The sequence below is a fragment of the Geotrypetes seraphini genome, chromosome 10, assembly GCF_902459505.1.
Source record: "Geotrypetes seraphini chromosome 10, aGeoSer1.1, whole genome shotgun sequence".
Lineage (NCBI taxonomy): Eukaryota > Metazoa > Chordata > Amphibia > Gymnophiona > Dermophiidae > Geotrypetes > Geotrypetes seraphini.
In genome coordinates this window covers 66,451,026-66,468,641 of record NC_047093.1, presented here as the reverse complement: position 1 = coordinate 66,468,641, position 17,616 = coordinate 66,451,026, and the positions used below count along the sequence as shown (strand labels likewise).

Here is a 17,616-nt window from a genome sequence, read left to right as displayed (position 1 = left end):
TGAACAGCACATTCAAGTAACTTGGATAAGAAAGAGAGGAGGGAGATGGGCGATAGTTGGAGGAATATGTGGGATCCAGTGAGGGTTTCTTGAGGAGGGGGGATGACAACGGCATGTTTGAAGGCATCAGAGACAGTTGCTTTGGAGAGCGATAGGTTGAGGATGTGACAGATAGGAGAGAAGATAGAGGGCGAGATAGCACTGAGTCAGTGAGTAAGAATTGGGTTCATACTATTTTTAAGCAGATGATATGGTAAATTTTTACGAATAAGAAGTTAAGCTTATCACTTATATAGCATATAGCACTTATAGCATATAGTGCTATAAGCTTATATAAGCATATAGCACTAAGCTTATACAGTGGTGCCTCGCATAACGGACGCCTCGCACAGCGAACGCTGCGCACAACGAACTTTATGTCTTGATTCGTACAACGAACTTCGTTTCACACAACGAAGTCGCCCGAGCTGCATCCTTCCGCGCAGGCACTGCGCTTAACTGCCCTCTCTCCGCCTGGCTCCCTCTTGCCCCCCCCTACTCCCCGACACGATCGGGGCAAGAGGGAGCCCAAGCCCTCTTGCCCCCCCGACTCCCCGACACGATCGGGGCAAGAGGGAGCTCAAGCCCTCTTGCCCCCCCGACTCCCCGACACGATCGGGGCAAGAGGGAGCCCAAGCCCTCTTGCCCCCCCGACTCCCCGACACGATCGGGGCAAGAGGGAGCTCAAGCCCTCTTGCCCCCCCGACTCCCCGACACGATCGGGGCAAGAGGGAGCCCAAGCCCTCTTGCCCCCCCGACTCCCCGACACGATCGGGGCAAGAGGGAGCCCAAGCCCTCTTGCCCCCCCGACTCCCCGACACGATCGGGCCAGGAGGGAGCCCAAGTCCTCCTGGCCACGGCGACCCCCTAACCCCACCCTGCACTACATTACGGGCAGGAGGGATCCCAGGCCCTCCTGCCCTCGACGCAAACCCCCCCTCCCCCCAACGACCGCCCCCCCCAAGAACCTCCGACCGCCCCCCAGCCGACCCGCGACCCCCCTGGCCGACCCCCACGACACCCCCAACCCCCTTCCCCGTACCTTTCTGTAGTTGGCCGGACAGACGGGAGCCAAACCCGCCTGTCCGGCAGGCAGCCAACGACGGAATGAGGCCGGATTGGCCCATCCGTCCCAAAGCTCCGCCTACTGGTGGGGCCTAAGGCGCCTGGGCCAATCAGAATAGGCCCGGGAGCCTTAGGTCCCTCCTGGGGGCGGGGCCTGAGGCACATGGGCCCAACCCGACCATGTGCCTCAGGCCCTGCCCCCAGGAGGGACCTAAGGCTCCCGGGCCTATTCTGATTGGCCCAGGCGTCTTAGGCCCCACCAGTAGGCGGAGCTTTGGGACGGATGGGCCAATCCGGCCTCATTCCGTCGTTGGCTGCCTGCCGGACAGGCGGGTTTGGCTCCCGTCTGTCCGGCCAACTACAGAAAGGTACGGGGAAGGGGGTTGGGGGTGTCGTGGGGGTCGGCCAGGGGGGTCGCGGGTCGGCTGGGGGGGCGGTCGGAGGTTCTTGGGGGGGGGCGGTCGTTGGGGGGAGGGGGGGTTTGCGTCGAGGGCAGGAGGGCCTGGGATCCCTCCTGCCCGTAATGTAGTGCAGGGTGGGGTTAGGGGGTCGCCGTGGCCAGGAGGACTTGGGCTCCCTCCTGGCCCGATATTGTCGGGGAGTTGGGGAATCGGCGGGGCAAGAGGGCTTGGGCTCCCTCTTGCCCCGATCGTGTCGGGGAGTCGGGGGGGCAAGAGGGCTTGGGCTCCCTCTTGCCCCGATCGTGTCGGGGAGTCGGGGGGCAAGAGGGCTTGGGCTCCCTCTTGCCCCGATCGTGTCGGGGAGTCGGGGGGGGGGCAAGAGGGGTTGGGCTCCCTCTTGCCCCGATCGTGCCGGGGAGTCGGGGGGGCAAGAGGGCTTGAGCTCCCTCTTGCCCCGATCGTGTCGGGGGTGCCAGGGACCACACGGAGTCACCCACCGTACCACCCGATTCGGGTAAGCGCAGGTATCGGTGGGTGGCTTATTTGCGGGGGGGTGCCTTATTTTACATTTTTTTCTAAAAAGGGGGGGCTGTCTTATTTGATGGCCCTGCCTTATCATCGGGGAAACACGGTAGAAAAAAAAAAAAATGAACAGTTAAGTCCCAGTTTTTGCCGCTGAGACTCTGCCCTCTCTCACTGTAAAATTAGACTCTACTTAGTCTGTCTTTAAATTTAAAAAATGTGTGTTGTTTTAAAAAACAATTATGTTTTTAGATGTATCTAAATAAAAATAATAACCAAAAATTTATCTTTTTTTATGTCATCTTAACATATTTTATGCTGCAGAACGAATTATTTTTTTTTACATGTATTCCTATGGGAAAACGCGTTTCACATAACGAACGTTTCACATAACAAACTTGCTCCTGGAACCAATTAAGTTCGTTGTGTGAGGCACCACTGTATAGCATATTCTTTTACACTGCATCAAGTGCACAACAGAAGGATCAGTTTTCAAAACAGAGCACCCAGGCACAAAGTCTGTGGGCAGCCTTTGTACAAATTTTCAAAGGGCAAGTACACGTATATTTCACACTTTGAAAGTTGCCATGTATACAAAACATTTGCACCTACTTTGTTGCACATTCAAATCTATTTATGTTATCTACATATATGATTTCCCTCTCTCTCTCTAACCTAAACATATCCCCGAGAATGTCATCTCATAGTGCAGTTAGAAGTATGCATACTCTGAAAGCACACCACGCTAAGGGGGGCAGGTTGAGACAATTTTTACTTAGGTAATTAATGTTCCTCTAAAGGATCTCAAATACCCTCCACATTCCCACCTATACTGACTTACCTAGCTCTGGAGAATGTATCTTTAAAAGGGCATTTCTGCATGTAAAACAATATTTTATGCATAACTATCAGCTGTTATAGAGTTGCCCTGCCACTGTGCACAAAAACCTCTGTGTGTACAATGTGTGTAAAGAAAGAGAACTGGGATCTGGTTTAACTTGGGTTGAATACCAGCTATAAATTTAACCAGCCAAAGTAGGTTTGGGATGACTATTCAAATAAAGTTATCCAAAGTTGCCTGGTTAATATTCTTCCTTAGTAGTATTTTAAATACTACTGCTGCTACTAGTTATATAGCACTATAAGACATATGCAGCACTGTATACATTATATATAGGCTCATAGTCTAAGATGCTGGTTCTATGACAGAAAGGTGGTATATCAAAAGCATTACTCTTACCCTTATAATAATCCATTCCGCCTCTGTTCCACAAAACAGAGGATAAGGATAAGGGCAGGCAGGAAGGTACCCCTCTCCCCCCAGTACCTTTTTTAATTCCAGCGGTCCAGCGCTGTATCGGCAGGAGCTTTCCACGCTCCTGTCCCTACTTCACTGGATGGCTGTCTCCTCATCTCTTGCGCAGAGCGGCGCACAAGGCAGGCACGAGCTTTATGCGCTCCTGCCTGGCCTTGCACCGCACCCTGAATGGCTGCCGTCAGTTCTCGCATCACTGACCCCCTCCCACCCCTCTAAAGATGTAAATGACACACTACATACCTGTTTGTAGCTTCAGATGTTATGGCTGTCCTAGTACACAAGCAAGCAGGTACTTGGAGTAGCCTGGCGGACAGTATAGGCACCTGGGCCAACTGGAATATTTAGGCCTCCCTCCCAGTGCATTCTGGTGGGTGGCCTAAGGGATCTGGCCAATTAGCCTCTTAGGCCACTCCCAGTGCATCCCAGAATGCACTGGAAGGGAAGCCTAAAATTCCGGTTGGCTTCCACTGCCCGCCAGGCTGCTTGTGTACTAGACTAGCCATAACATCTGAAGCTTTCATACAAGCAGGTATGTAGTGTGTTATTTACATCTTTTGGGGGTGGGTGGGAGGGGATCAGTGATCACTGGTGGAGAGGGTGGGGTAATGCTTACATCAATCCAGTGGTCATCTGGTGTTTGGCCACCTTTTTAGCACTTATTCATAACTATTAAAACAGGTCTGGTCCCAGATCTAACTTCTGCCCTGGATGTAGGCATAATCAGACATTCTTAAATGTTTGATTATGGCAACAACAAAAAATTGTCCCAGTCATAAGCTCTTCATAGTCCTGCCCACACCATGCCTTTTAACATGCCCCCTTGAGATTTAGATGAGCTACTGATCAAAAGCATAGATATTCGTCTAGAATATAGGTTTTGGAAATAGAGAAAATGGAAGGCTTTGGCAAGAAAAAGTTCATCTGCCCCTTTATGTCACTTTTTTGGTGTTTTTCAGTTTTGAAAATGAGCCCCTTAGTGGGTAAATACAATGAAGGTTCACATGGGCAGAGCATGGGAGGGGCAGGGCGGTGCTACCACTTACACATGCAACTTATAGAATAAGTTACGCACACCCTTGCCACATCTGAGTGTCTGCAGTTATGCCAAGCCTATGGCTGGTGTAATTGTGGGCACATAAATGTAGGGTGTGCTAAGTCCAAGTAATTTAATATTCTATAATGGAGCCTGGGCACCCAGATGCTGTTATAGAACAGGTTCTCAACACGCAGCATCAGAGCACCTAAAAGGAGCTACCCCCTAAGCATCAGCCCGCCAGTGCCCAGGTTTAGCTTAAAGCTCGTAAGAAATATTTTTGGGCACAGTTTATTGTTCTGTCCAAGGTTCTGGTGCTAAGCTACATTTTACTGAGCTTTTTCAGTAAAAGCTTGTTTTTCTTGCTGCTGCACTTCTCTGGCTTCCACAGCAAACTAGCATGTCACTTAATAACCAGGGTCTCAACTGCTCCTGCTGCGCTGACAACTTTCTAAATCCTTTTCCTAAAAACCAAAGACATGTTGGCAAACTGTGGCACAGAAATGTCATTCAGGGAACCAAATTTCTAAGTCTGTTTACTTGAAATTTCCTTGGCTTTTCTATGTGTTGAGGCTCTGGACTGCTAACCGACCGGTGCCAAATTTCAGATTAAGCTGGCCAGACAGACACCATCTCTAGACTACTCCTGTCAGTAGTATGCTCATCTTTCTTCTCTGCATAAATGCCAGCTTCAGTTCTGTCATGTTGGCACTCGGAGTCCCAGCAGATGTTTCCACGTTGTAAAATAGCAGAAGATGGGTGTTCCAAAACAAACAGGCTATACTTCTTACAATGTACCCATTTCATCCTAGAGGTTACCGCATCAATGCTTGGTCTGTTTCATGGCAAATTGCTAGTTTGGCAAGTCAAGTTTCTCCCTCTGCTAGTCTTAGTTTTGGCTCTTTGCCAAAGGGATGTGCCTCTGCTTACACAGCCTCTCTAGCAGTATCCAATGAGGTCATCCTTTAGCTCTGTATGCTTCCTTGTAGGGTAGGTGTTGGGACCAATTTCTGATAGGAATCAAACCCTAACACATGATTGCCATAACCATAGTAAAGTAAAATAGAAGAAACCTGTAAAAAGCTAAACACATGGAGGGGCATAATCAAAATTATTGTCTAAGTCCCCTTTTGGCCTATGTCAGTAGATACTGAAGTTGGAAGCAGGGAAATGTCCATTCTCATAAAAACATCTGAATTGAGGGTTTTTTTGGGGGGAGAATGGCCTACCTGCACATTCAGCAATCTACTGACCCACACTGCCACTACGTCTATCCCTACACCACATTCCCAACTAAAAAAAATTGCCCAAGTTCCAAACCCAGACCTTTTACGTGAAGGAGGGGCCAGTCCTTCACCTAAAAGCTGGATTCTATAACCGTCATCTGTCATAAACAACACCGGTTACAGAATACCCCTCCCCCTCCCCCCCCCCCGCCGCAACGATCACGGCAGGAGAGATGCCCCGGTTGGCCCAGTTACCTAAGGCTCCGCCAATCAGGCCCTAGGCCCCTCCCTAGTGCATCCCACAATATACCAGGAAGGGGCAGGCCTGTCATTCTGAGGATGGTGGGCCTGCCAGACGGACAGACCTTGGACCGATTGGCTGGCCAACCTTAAGATTAGTGTGTATGGGGGTCCAGGGTGATGGTGAGGGGGTCTGGGGTGGAGGAGGGGTTGTTTAGGGGGTGGGTGGGGCTCCTTCCTGCCTGTTCAGGGAGTGGGGTGCGCCTCCTGCCGGTTCGGGGGGATGTTCAGAGGGGTAGGGTTCGCCTTCCAGCAAGAGGGCTTGGGCTCCCTCCTGACAGTATTCGGAGGTGGTTGGGGTGCCAGCAGGAAGGCTTGGGATCACTCCTGCTGGTAGTTAGCCGCACCGTGCCTTCGGCAGGAGAGATTAGACATCTCTCCTGCCGGTATTGGATTTGTTGGGGGGATGCCAGCAGGAGAGATTTGGCATCTCTCCTGCTGTGGTTTGTGGCAGTTTGGGGGGGGGGGAATGCGATCGCAGCAGGAGAGATTAGGCATCTCTCCTGCCACGATTGTTGCGGTGGGGGATGGGCAGGATGCCAGAGCTTCTGAGTTGATCACGGCAGCTGCGATCAACTCAGTGGCCCCTATTCGGAACTTATACCTGTTTTGATTTGGTCTAAGTCAAAATGTATATGTTCCAATTGGGCCATCTCTCTAGACTTGTGGTTATACTTGCAGTCTAGGCCGGCCCAACTCCCGCCCTTTCCCCTCCTCTAAAACACCTCTTTTTGCTCTAGGTGTTCAGAGGCAGAGTAAAGGCCTAAGCTGGTTTTAGATACGTCTAAAACCAGCTTTGATTATTGGTACTTGGGCGATCTGTCTTTTTGATCATCCAAGTACCGATTTAGGCCACTTTTTGAACGTTTTTTTTAAATTTTTATTATGAGCCCCATAGTCAATGTTTTCCAATTCTCTCTCTCTCTCTCTCTCTCTCTCTACTATAATTTTATTTAATAAAAAGCAAATACATTTTGTATTTATGCAAGAATTTGCTGCCGTGGAGTACTCTTATATCTCAAGATTCAGTAAAGTGAACTAGCTGGAAAACAAGGGGTGAAACCTGCCAAATACAACTAGTAAAAAATGAAAAAAGCTGCCAAATATGTCAGCAAATGTTTGTGAAGGAAAATACTTACTACATTCAAAACATATTTCAATCAAAAAAATATGAATTCTTGGATGAATTGTAAAACCATGGCAGGACTGCTTATCAGCTGAAATTCACAATCCAAGTATGCCTTTTTTGCCTTCCCTAAAAGATTATTCTGAGAATAGTCTGCATATGTCAATATATGTTTAACACTAATGATATTCAAGAAAGCTTGAGATAAGAATAGTGGAGACCAGTTATTAGGAAGTATAGAAAAAGCCAGAGATCCATGAGGGTATGGGTTCTTAACCAGTGATGCTGGTACCCCCAAGGGGTGTGGGAAGAGGTCAAACAGGATGCAGAAAAGGGTGTTGATGTCCAAGACAATTCACTGAAACTTTCTAGTAAGAGTTATTAGGACAGTTTTTATTTATTATACCGCTAAACCGATGATGCAGAGCTAAGCTGTTTACTGGCAAATAAGAGGCAGACAAGAACTCCATGTTCCAGGTGGATGGAGCAATGAAGTAGAATGCTTTATGCCTCCTTGTCTCAAGTTGTACTTGTTTAAGACCTGGGAGTACTTGTACTAAGCGATGGTCATTAAGGCCCGGATTCTCAAAAGGCTACTGAAGGTTAGTTGCTGACAGGTTCCTAGATTGTGCCTACCAGCAACTAACTTAGGGGTTTTAATTGGTTCTAAATTGCATGATAATTGGTCACACCATTAAAAATCAATTAATTCTAATCAAACCAAAAAAAATCAGGCAACACTAGGTGGCCTCTCGGACCAGCGCCTGGGTCCATGGTACCTAGCATCACCTAGTGATGTCAAAGCCCAGAAATGAGTGTGTTTAGGGGCGGCACCAGGCTTTGGTATCACTAGTTGATGCTAGCCACAATTCAGGACGGACCTTAGGTGCCAGAAATGTAGGCCTGTAAAACCCTGGCAGACATTTCGTCACTTAGGGTCCTTGGGAGCCACAGTTCTGGAAGTGGCACCTGTCGGTGATTGACACATGGCCTGTTTTGTAGGTGTCTGCCACATCAAGCACCGCTTATAGAATCTGGGCCCAAGAGCGTGCAGCTCAAAAGCAGAACAGTATGGAATCATGTAGAATTATAATTTTGAGCATACATCAGTTAGTATTGTTTGTGGATAAAAGCAACATATGTAACTGTTAGTAGCCACTAGTAGGCCTGTGGTTTAGGAAGGGGATGCAAGGTTTTCATTAATTAGTTAAAGGGATGCGGGAACCAAAATAGGTTAAGAGCCCTGAACACTGGTGTCTATGGCACGGCACCAGGCATGAAACTGGACGACCCAGATGGTCCTCGTGGTCCATATCCATGTCATATTCTAAGTTTCTATATTTTCTGTGCTCCTGAGAGCACTATACTTTGGCATGTTTAAAATAAGATTAAATTATCTTACTCTGAAATGAATGCTAATGACCTGAATTTTCATCTTCTTTCCCAATATGCATAGAATGAGAGAAAACCTTAAAGTCTTGAGTGTTACAGGCAGTACACAGAAAAACAGTAGGTCTTATCTAACTAAATGTTTCACGAGGTCAGTCAGTAAAAAGACAAAGGATGCATTAAATGTATCAGGAGTGGTAATATAGCCTTCAGAGTTCTCTCCAAAGGGTGCATAGTTCATTTCATTTTTCCTAGTTATTTCTTTAAAATAAAAGTGTAGGAGAAACTTTAACAGAATGTGAAGGTTTGCAATATATGAAATTATGGGACCCTTTTACCACAGGGCGTTAAGCCCTGATACATGTAAAACAGACTACTGCAAAATGCATTAAAGTATTTTGTGATATTAATCCAGTTTGCATGCATTAAGAATGCGTAGAGAATGCTTTTGGGCCATGAGAGCAATCGAACCCTGAGTGGTATCGCTGAGGTCCTGGGAAGTGGATTCAGATGAGCTCTTACACTTACTAAATAAGATATTTGTAGTAAGCCAGACATGGGCAACTCCGGTCCTCGAGGGCCAGAATCCAATCAGGTTTTCAGGATTTCCCCAATGAATATGCATTGAAAGCAGTGCATGCAAATAGATCTCATGCATATTCATTGTGGAAATCCTGAAAACCCAATTGGATTCCATCCCTCGAGGACCGGAGTTGCCCATGTCTGTACTAAGCTAAAGGGCTCTTAATATTATAGTTCATTTGGTGGTGATGGAAGCATTAATTAGCATGTACATTCAAATTAGCACACGCTAACTAGCTAAAGATGAGTTAACATATCACAGAAGCTTACATCAACTCACATTGGCTACCCATCCAAGAAAGAATACAATTTAAATTCTACTGCATGTTATTTAAAACCCTAAACGGAGACAGCCCATCCTACCTGAACAACCGCCTCATCTAAGCATCCACAACCAGACACAGAAAAACGCATTCCCCATTCATTCCTCCTCCGATCAAAGAAGTAAAACAATCAAAACTACACGACGGCCTCCTAGCCACTCAAGCCGCAAAACTAGACAACCAGATCTCCAATCTTCTGATGACCATCCCAGACTACAAGACATTCAGAAAAGAAATTAAAACTATACTTTTCAAGAAATTCCTGAAACAGCCCTAACTTCACGTACTCTTAAAAACTCTAAAAAATGACAAATGATCTACTCTTTACTACCCTAGTAATGACAATTGTGCTTCCATTGTAACCCCCTTTTATAATCTTTTGTAAGCCGCCTTACTCTCAACTACCCGAGAAATGTCAAAAGATCTTCTCTTTACTACTCTAGTAAATCAATTGTTCTCCCATTGTAACTCCTGTTTATAAATCTTTTGTAAGCCGCCTTGAACCGCAAGGTAATGGCGGAATAGAAATCCGTAATGTAATGTAATGTTAACATGGTGGCATTTAATGCTTCCTAAATGGAAGGTGGTAAGTTTTACTGCTTTAAGTTTTTTTGCAAGTCCCTTGCACTAATGCAGCGGTTCTCAACCCTGTCCTGAGGGACCCCCAGCCAGTCAGATTTGCATATAAAGGAAGAGAGAGGCATGCAAATATGTCTCATGCATATTCATTAGGAATATCCTGAAAACCCAACTGGTTGGACAGGCTTGAGAACCACAGCACTAATGGATAATTTAGCACAAGACCTGCAAATTTAGGGATGTGTTTAGTATTAAGTCTATATTTAGCATATCTTTAAAGGGCTCCTACAGTTGAATGTGGCATACAATGTAAACACTGTACTTATCACAAGGTACCTATGTGAAATAATGAGCCAAATTAACGGAATAGGTCTTTGATTGAATTCCTTCTGAATATTTTTACCTCCAAAATTCCCAGAACATACTGACAGGAAAGGAGGACTGAACCGAGCAGTAAAAAGTTTGACATTTCATGAGTAGCATACAGATCCTACTGTACAAATCTCCTGAAATGAGACCAATAACATCTGAAGCTTCAACTGAGAAATAAAGAGAAGCTTGAAATGAAAACAAATCCACCTTTGCATCACTAATAATTTATGACAACAGCCTTACCTTGGCTTTTCCAGTGCTCTGTAGTATATGCACCAATGCAGAAGCCATCTCCTCCTTGTTCTTCACACTAAGCACGGGCTCCAGTGCAGAACAGAGAACCATGTAATTGTTGGTAATATACTCTGCAAATTCCTTGTACATCTCCATGGGGAGTATGCTCATGCTTTGGTAGCGTGATTTGATACGAATCATTGGACCCGAGGACTTGCCCTTGCTGGGGTTAGGAGTGACCACTGGGTACCATTTTTCCACCAGCTGCCGCCCCATGACGGACACAATGGGAATGTTCACCAGCCCCAGGTAATTGTTTTTATCTTTCTTCTTTTTCTTGTCCGTTTCTTTGTATAAGTGCACCATAATGTTTTTAAGTGATGGGAGGTTGTTAAATTCAAAGTGCTCCCCCCAAAAGACATTGTCTGTTTTCAATTTACAGGTAGTTCTTGCATAAAGCACATCATCTAGACATAATTCACACAAGTACTTTTTCTTGGCTGGCAGGTCCTTTGCTTCAATAATCCACAACTTTAATGTGTTCTCTACCCTTCTGCTGTTGTCCTGAAATGAAAATAGAAATTAAAGACTATTTAGTCCAATCATAAATATTTTGGGGCCGCTGAAGCTTTAGAACATTAATGCTGCTTGCCATTCTTACTTTGAATAATGTGAATTCTTGAGCCCATATATAAACTGTTCTGTTAATATTCAAACCCCGCATCAGCAGTTTTTAGATATGCCAGCTGTGCATGTAAATATATTCCATATAGTCTGTGTTGCTAGTTGGACAGCAAACAGCATTGAATATAAGTATAAAGCAGTGTCCATTGCTGGTTCTACAGATAGCAGCAATATTCAGTTGCTATCCATATAGCTGTGCAGTTTAAGCTAGGACAGCCTTTTTGCTGGCCTAAATTCATCCCCAGAGCTATATGGATAGCAACTGAATCTCACCGACCATCCATAGAGATTAAAAGAACACCTACACTCTGTCCTCACTCCAATCCATATAGTGCCACTGAAAATTGGCAGAGCACTTATCCATATAGAGGGTAATTCAGTATAGATTACTAAAACACCGCCAAACACATCCTGCAAGCCAAGGTCTGGAACATATCATATACTGCATCCACAAATAGGCGAGACTGTGCTGTCTCCTGCTACAATGATTGCTGGTGCCATTTCAGGCATGTGTGTACCACAAGAGAGCAGCAGACCGATGCCTGCAGCTCCAGGGATACCAGCTTCAAGGCTTGTTCAAATCTGTCGATCCTGGAGAAACCTTGAGAGCAATTCCCTCTAGGTTCCTGTGGAGCTTGGATCTGTTTCCCTTGAAGCTAGCTCACATCCTGATTTATCAGCTTAAGCACCCCAGTATAGTCTAGCAGGGCCTTAATGGGTGTCGGCTGTGTAAGTTACTCCCCCAGCTAATGTGTGGATCTACGGGGATTGAAGTCTTGGTCGAGCTTTAGTCTGAGTTGCAGCCCCAGGATCCCAGCAAGTGACTGGTTTGCTGAGCAAACAGGCAGTGTCTTCTCCATTTCCAGTTTCTGTGACAACTGCAGCAGACTAACCCAACACAGACAGACAGTGAATGCTGCCTATTGAAGTTTATTGGAAAATTGTGTGTGGGGGGAGGGGGGGCAGGGGTGTATGAATTTGCAGGTTTCTGGGACTCATTTTAGAGTCCCCCTCCTCAAAAAAAAAAAACCTTGCCCAGAATTTGTTTGACACTTAGATGGGTTTTTGCAGGCCATTTTTGGCCATTTTCAGCCATCTTGGATTTTTCTGATTTTGAATAAAAGTCTCTATCTGCCTCAAAACCCCCTCAATTTGGTTTAAAACATTTGGGGTGGAATCCTCCAATGGAGATATCCCTATAACATGCCAGATTTGTGACAGATGGCCAACTGAATAGTGACCGTGTGCCATGTACCACGGGGCACTTGAGGGAGGGGTAGGAGCCTGTTGCTTAGCCCCATCTGGCACCCTTAAGGCCAGATGATCACAGAGGACCCCCTTATCCATGGAAAATAACCCCATCCAGAGCCTTGGGATGGAGTATGGGTAAAGTGCAGGTGTGTGGACACTGTAGAACCCAGGAAACAGCCGGATGGGTGCCCCGGGTATCCCTAGTCAGGAATTTACTCCAGAACTCATCAGTTTATTGTGGAAAACCTTCTTAAACTGTCTGGGATCTTTCATATCTGTTATGGAACAATGCTGTCTGCGCAAAGGGACATGACCTTTCCAGGTGTATTTTCTTTAGCAGAAATTCCTGAGCAGGAGCCAGAGGAACAATTTGATAATGACTGGGGGGGTACTGAAAGTCGGATTCTATGCCTTTATTGTCCAAGAGTGAATTGTCCCTTCTGGGAGATTCTGGATCTCAAAGACTGGGAGCCAGGAGACTGTAGTCCCTCTTGAGCAAGGGGAAGACCCAACAGTATGCCACCTATTTAAAATGAGAGCATTGCTTGAGCTCATCCTAGAATCGCTGCAGGAGTGTAACCTGGAGTCTCTGCAGACTGCTTCCCAGGCACAGACTTCATTTTTTCCATTGCATCTAGATCTTGCTGCCCTAATTACAGAGCATTGGGAGGTCCTGGAGGGCTCCTTAGGGGGAGCTAAGACCATGCAAAATGGAGGCCAGCTCTTCAACGTCAACCAGATTTTAGTTATATGAGCCTCAGCTTTAGTAGAGATGAACTTTCAGTATCTGCATCTTGTGCTATCATTGATGTCCCAAACAACCACACATCAACAATCTGAATTGGGAATATGCCCAGAGTATCATAAACACTGAGTGGAATGACAAGAGCTTACCAGAGCTTCTAGAGAGCTGAAATGATGAATGATTAAATAAGGTACTGGCATTTAAATTTAACATTCTTAATGTTTCAGCTTGACGATGAGATATGATAGAGGTTTATAAAATCATGAGTGAATGTAGAACACCACTCCAGGAAACTAAAAGCTAGTAGATTTATAATTTATTAAACTATTTAAGAAAAAAAATATATATATATATTTTTACAATCAATATCCAATTTAATCTGTGAAATGTACTGCCAGAAAATATGACCAAAGTTAATAGTTTCTGTATTAAAGAAAAAAAAATTGGATATGTGTAGGACATACGGCTCTATTAAAATGTTTGATACAGGCGGGCAGGTAACCTGGCATGGCCACTGTCTGAGACAGAATGCCGACTTCAGGAGACATTCGGTCTAATCCGGAATGACACTACTGATATTCCTTTGTTAAGTCTGATTTCTCCCAGCTAGTAAAATAATCAGTGATTGGGGGGAGGGAGGGAACAGCAGTAGTCTGCAGAGGATGGGTGGTTGCATGTTTCTTCTAAATATATATTGCAGGAGAAAGTCATATAGAAACCTGACCCACAATTACACTTACTCCCTCAAATGACAATATGTCCCCTGCTGCTACGATGCAGAGGGTTATAAAATGTAGTAATGAGGAAAGAGACTATTACTCTGGTAATATTTCAAATCCTTTACCTTATTTGGGTGTACCGCACGCCTTAGGTTTTCCATCCATTTATCTCGTTCTGCTGCAGAACGACAAGAAAAGCACTTACTACCCGATGAAGTAGCCACCTGTATGAAAAGAAAAGGCAGTTATTTCCTGACAGGGATCTTATAGCTTCACCTTGTTGCCATGTGTATGCTGCCATAAAAGATCTTTTGCCAATATGAAGCAGATTTCAAAACACTGAGAAACATTTATAAAAAATTACACCTTCTCCTGCCGCTGCATGCCATTTTACTCGCATTTTTTACCTTATTGTTTTAAAATAAAAAGATAATTTATCAATCTCTGATCCAGCTTTCAGCTGTGCTAAATCCACGCCTGAAATATATCGGAGTACATGGTGTTCTGTCCAATAGTACCTGCTCCACTTTTATCCAAATTCATAACCATGCAGGTTGCAATCTAGCAAGCATTTTCAAAAGAACCAGATAATGCTTGTTTACCATTCCAATTCCTTTCAAACTATGGGCTCCTTTTACTAAATAGCACTAGAGACACTAGGGCAGCCTTTTTTTTCATTTGTGCTGGTTTTCGATAAATGAGTTTCTTGTCTCTATGTGAGCAAAATACCACTTGACTGATGGAAGCATACACACACAAAAAGTCTATCCTTATTTTGCTCAGTTGAAGTCAACAACAGTCTTCATGGAATCGGCTGGAGCATATCTCCCTGGGCTCTTTTTACAGTGAAAGTTCTGATAAACAGAACATACCCAAAGAAATCTGTAAGGGCCTCCTCCATTACTTCTCCTCCCTCCCCCCAGGGGTCAAGACTGCTGCTGTCTTTATACTACATTAGGTCATAAGACAATCCCCAGTAGGCAGTGTAGTTCTCATGAATTTGTAAAGGAATTTGAGTACGGGGCGACTATACTGTTGAAGCAGCCCTGATTTTATCCAAAAATAAAGGCAACAATTTTTTTTTTCCAGATATCCATATGGGTAGAAGCCAGGACTGGCTCAGCTGCTGTCCCTTTTTGGCAAGGAATGAAGTAGATATCCTATTAGGGGCAAATTCTATAAACGACGTCTCAATTGTAGACAGTGGTAGCTGTCCTACCGCTGTCTAACCAGCCAATCGGGACATACATTTTCTATTTAAAAAAACAATAAATGAAGGAGGCAACCTACACTGTAGGCATCTGTCGCAGGTGCAGGGAGATGTGTCGGGACACTTAAGCTCGCCCAAGACTGGGCGTAGTTTCACCCAGAAGTGACCTTTGGTGAGCTTAAATGGTCTTAGGCATCTCCCTAGGGCTATGATAGATGCCTGAAATGTAGGCCAGCATCCTCCCATCTGTTAGATCACTAGATGAACTCTGGAACTTCAGGAAGGCTGTGAAAACCTTCCTCTTTACAAACCCAGCGCCTTAAAGTCATTCACCGAGAAATGCCACTCAGTCAACGCACCTACGCCACCTAATCTCACCAGATGCTACTTAGTGCATATGTAAGGTGACCATACGTCCCGTTTTGAACAGTACAGTCCCATTTTCGGATCCCCTGTCCCGTTGTCCCCACACACAGCTTCAGTATGCCAAAATGTCCCATTTTCAGGGACAGCGTCCCAAAGCTGTGCGCGGGGACAACGGGACAGGCGATCGCTTCCTGTCCCTCCCCTGCTGCACCAAAAAAAAATAAAAAAAGCCTCCCTCCAGGCCCGATTTAGGTCCACCGCCGCTGCTCCTCTGCTGCCACTACTCAAACCCAGAAGCCTTCTTCCCGATGTGAATTCTGATGTCGGAGAGGACGTTTCGGGCTAGCCAATCGCTACCTGTCTGACGTCAGAATTGATGTCGGGAAGAAGGCTTCCGGGTTTGAGTAGTGGCAGCAGAGGAGCAGCGGCGGTGGACCTAAATCGGGCCTGGAGGGAGGCTTTTGTTTTCCGTGGTAGGGGGGGAGGAGATAGGCAGGCTGGCTGGCTGGCTGGCTCTGGTGGAGAGAGGTAGGTAGGCAGGCTTTGGGGGAGGTAGGCAAGCAGGCAGGCTCTGGGGGAGGTAGGCAGGCAGGCTGGCTGGCTCTGGGGGAGGGAGGGAGGTAGGTAGGCAGGCTTTGGAGGAGGTAGGCAGGCAGGCTGGCTGGCTCTGGGGGAGGGAGGGAGGTAGGCAGGCAGGCTCTGGGGGAGGCAGGTAGGCTGGCTGGCTCTGGGGGAGGTAGGCAGGCAGACTGGCTGACTTTGGGGGAGACAGGCAGGCTGGCTTTGGGGGAGGCAGGCAGACTGGCTCTGGGGGAGACAGGCAGGCAGGCTAGCTCTGGGGTAGGTAGACAGGCAGACTGGCTTTGGGGAAGGCTGGCTTTGGGGAGGTAGGCCGGCAGGCTTTTTGGGAGGGGGTGGGACAAAGGCTGGAAGGCACTGAGGGGACATAGAAAGGAGGGATGAAGGAAGGAGAGAAAACGGCAGAGAAGGGGGTGGGGTTGTAAGTAGAAGAAAGACTAGAGAGATAAAGGCCTGGACCAAAGGGGAAAGATAGGAGGCAGAAGCAGGACTTTGGGAGGTGCAGACAGAGGGGGAGAGTCCCTGAGGAAGAGCAGAGAGAGGCAAGATCATAACAGAGGAGGGAGAAAGAGAGAGGGAGACCTGGAACAAAGGTACAAAGGAGAACTGACACTGGATCTGGGGGCACTAAGGACATAGGAAGGAGGCACTGGGGGCACTAAGGACATAGGAAGGAGGCGCTGGGGACACTAAGGACATAGGAAGGTACTGAGTGCACTAAGGACATAGGAAGGAAGGAAGGAGTGAGGGAATAGAAAGGGACAATTGTTGGGCCTGAGTGCAGAAAGAAATGAAAGATAGGATGCACAGTCAGAAGGAAACGCAACCAGAGACTCATGAAATCACCAGACAACAACGGTAGGAAAAATGATTTTATTTTCAATTTAGTGATAAAAATGTGTCAGTTTTGAGAATTTATATCTGCTGTCTATATTTTGCACTATATTTTTCTATAGTTACTGAGGTGACATTGTTGAAAACCCCCCAAATATAAATAATTAACATTTTCTCTGCATTTAGGGTGCTTTGTGGTTTTTTAAAATTTTATGGTTACCATTATGAAATAATAAGATATTGTGTGTACATGAAAAATGTATGGAAGAAATTGGGGGTGGGGCTAGGGTGGGATTGGGGCGGGGCTAGGGTGGGATTGGGGCGGGGCTAGGGCAGGACTGAATATTAATAGATGTCCTTTTTTGATGAAAAAAATAAATGGTCACATTATGCATATGTTTTATTGTCATATCTATATTATAAATTATTGTCATGTCTATATTGTAATTCATGTAAATTATGTCATCTCTGTCCTGTCTCAATTATTATGGATGTAACCCGTTCTGGGCTCCTTTGGGAGGACGGGCTGAAAAAATTGAATAAATAAATCAATAAAGATATTGAGGGGCTGCAGAGTGAGTGAACCTGAGGGTCCACTATTAGTCTCGGCCAAGCCGGAAAAGAGCCAAACAGCCTGCGCTCATGCTCCTGATTAAATCAGGGATGTGAGCAGCTATACAGAGGATGGCTCAAAAAAAGTCTAAAAGCAGACTAGCTAG

At 46.0% G+C, this 17,616-nt stretch overlaps 1 protein-coding gene across 33 annotated transcripts in view; it reads right to left on the bottom strand.

Annotated features, from left to right (window-relative positions):
• DAB2IP (DAB2 interacting protein) overlaps window positions 1–17,616 on the bottom strand; it is an 898,952-nt gene that overhangs the window by 161,271 nt on the left and 720,065 nt on the right. For all 33 annotated transcript variants that reach the window (XR_004540860.1, XM_033960821.1, XM_033960835.1 and 30 more), the window contains 2 exons: window positions 14,034–14,132; window positions 10,519–11,073 (listed from right to left, as the gene is read on the bottom strand). Coding sequence is in view for 32 of the 33 variants with exons in the window: in XM_033960821.1 (XP_033816712.1) it covers window positions 10,519–11,073; window positions 14,034–14,132 (654 nt within the window). In the remaining variant the exon portion in view is untranslated. The remainder of the gene's footprint in view (window positions 1–10,518; window positions 11,074–14,033; window positions 14,133–17,616) is intronic.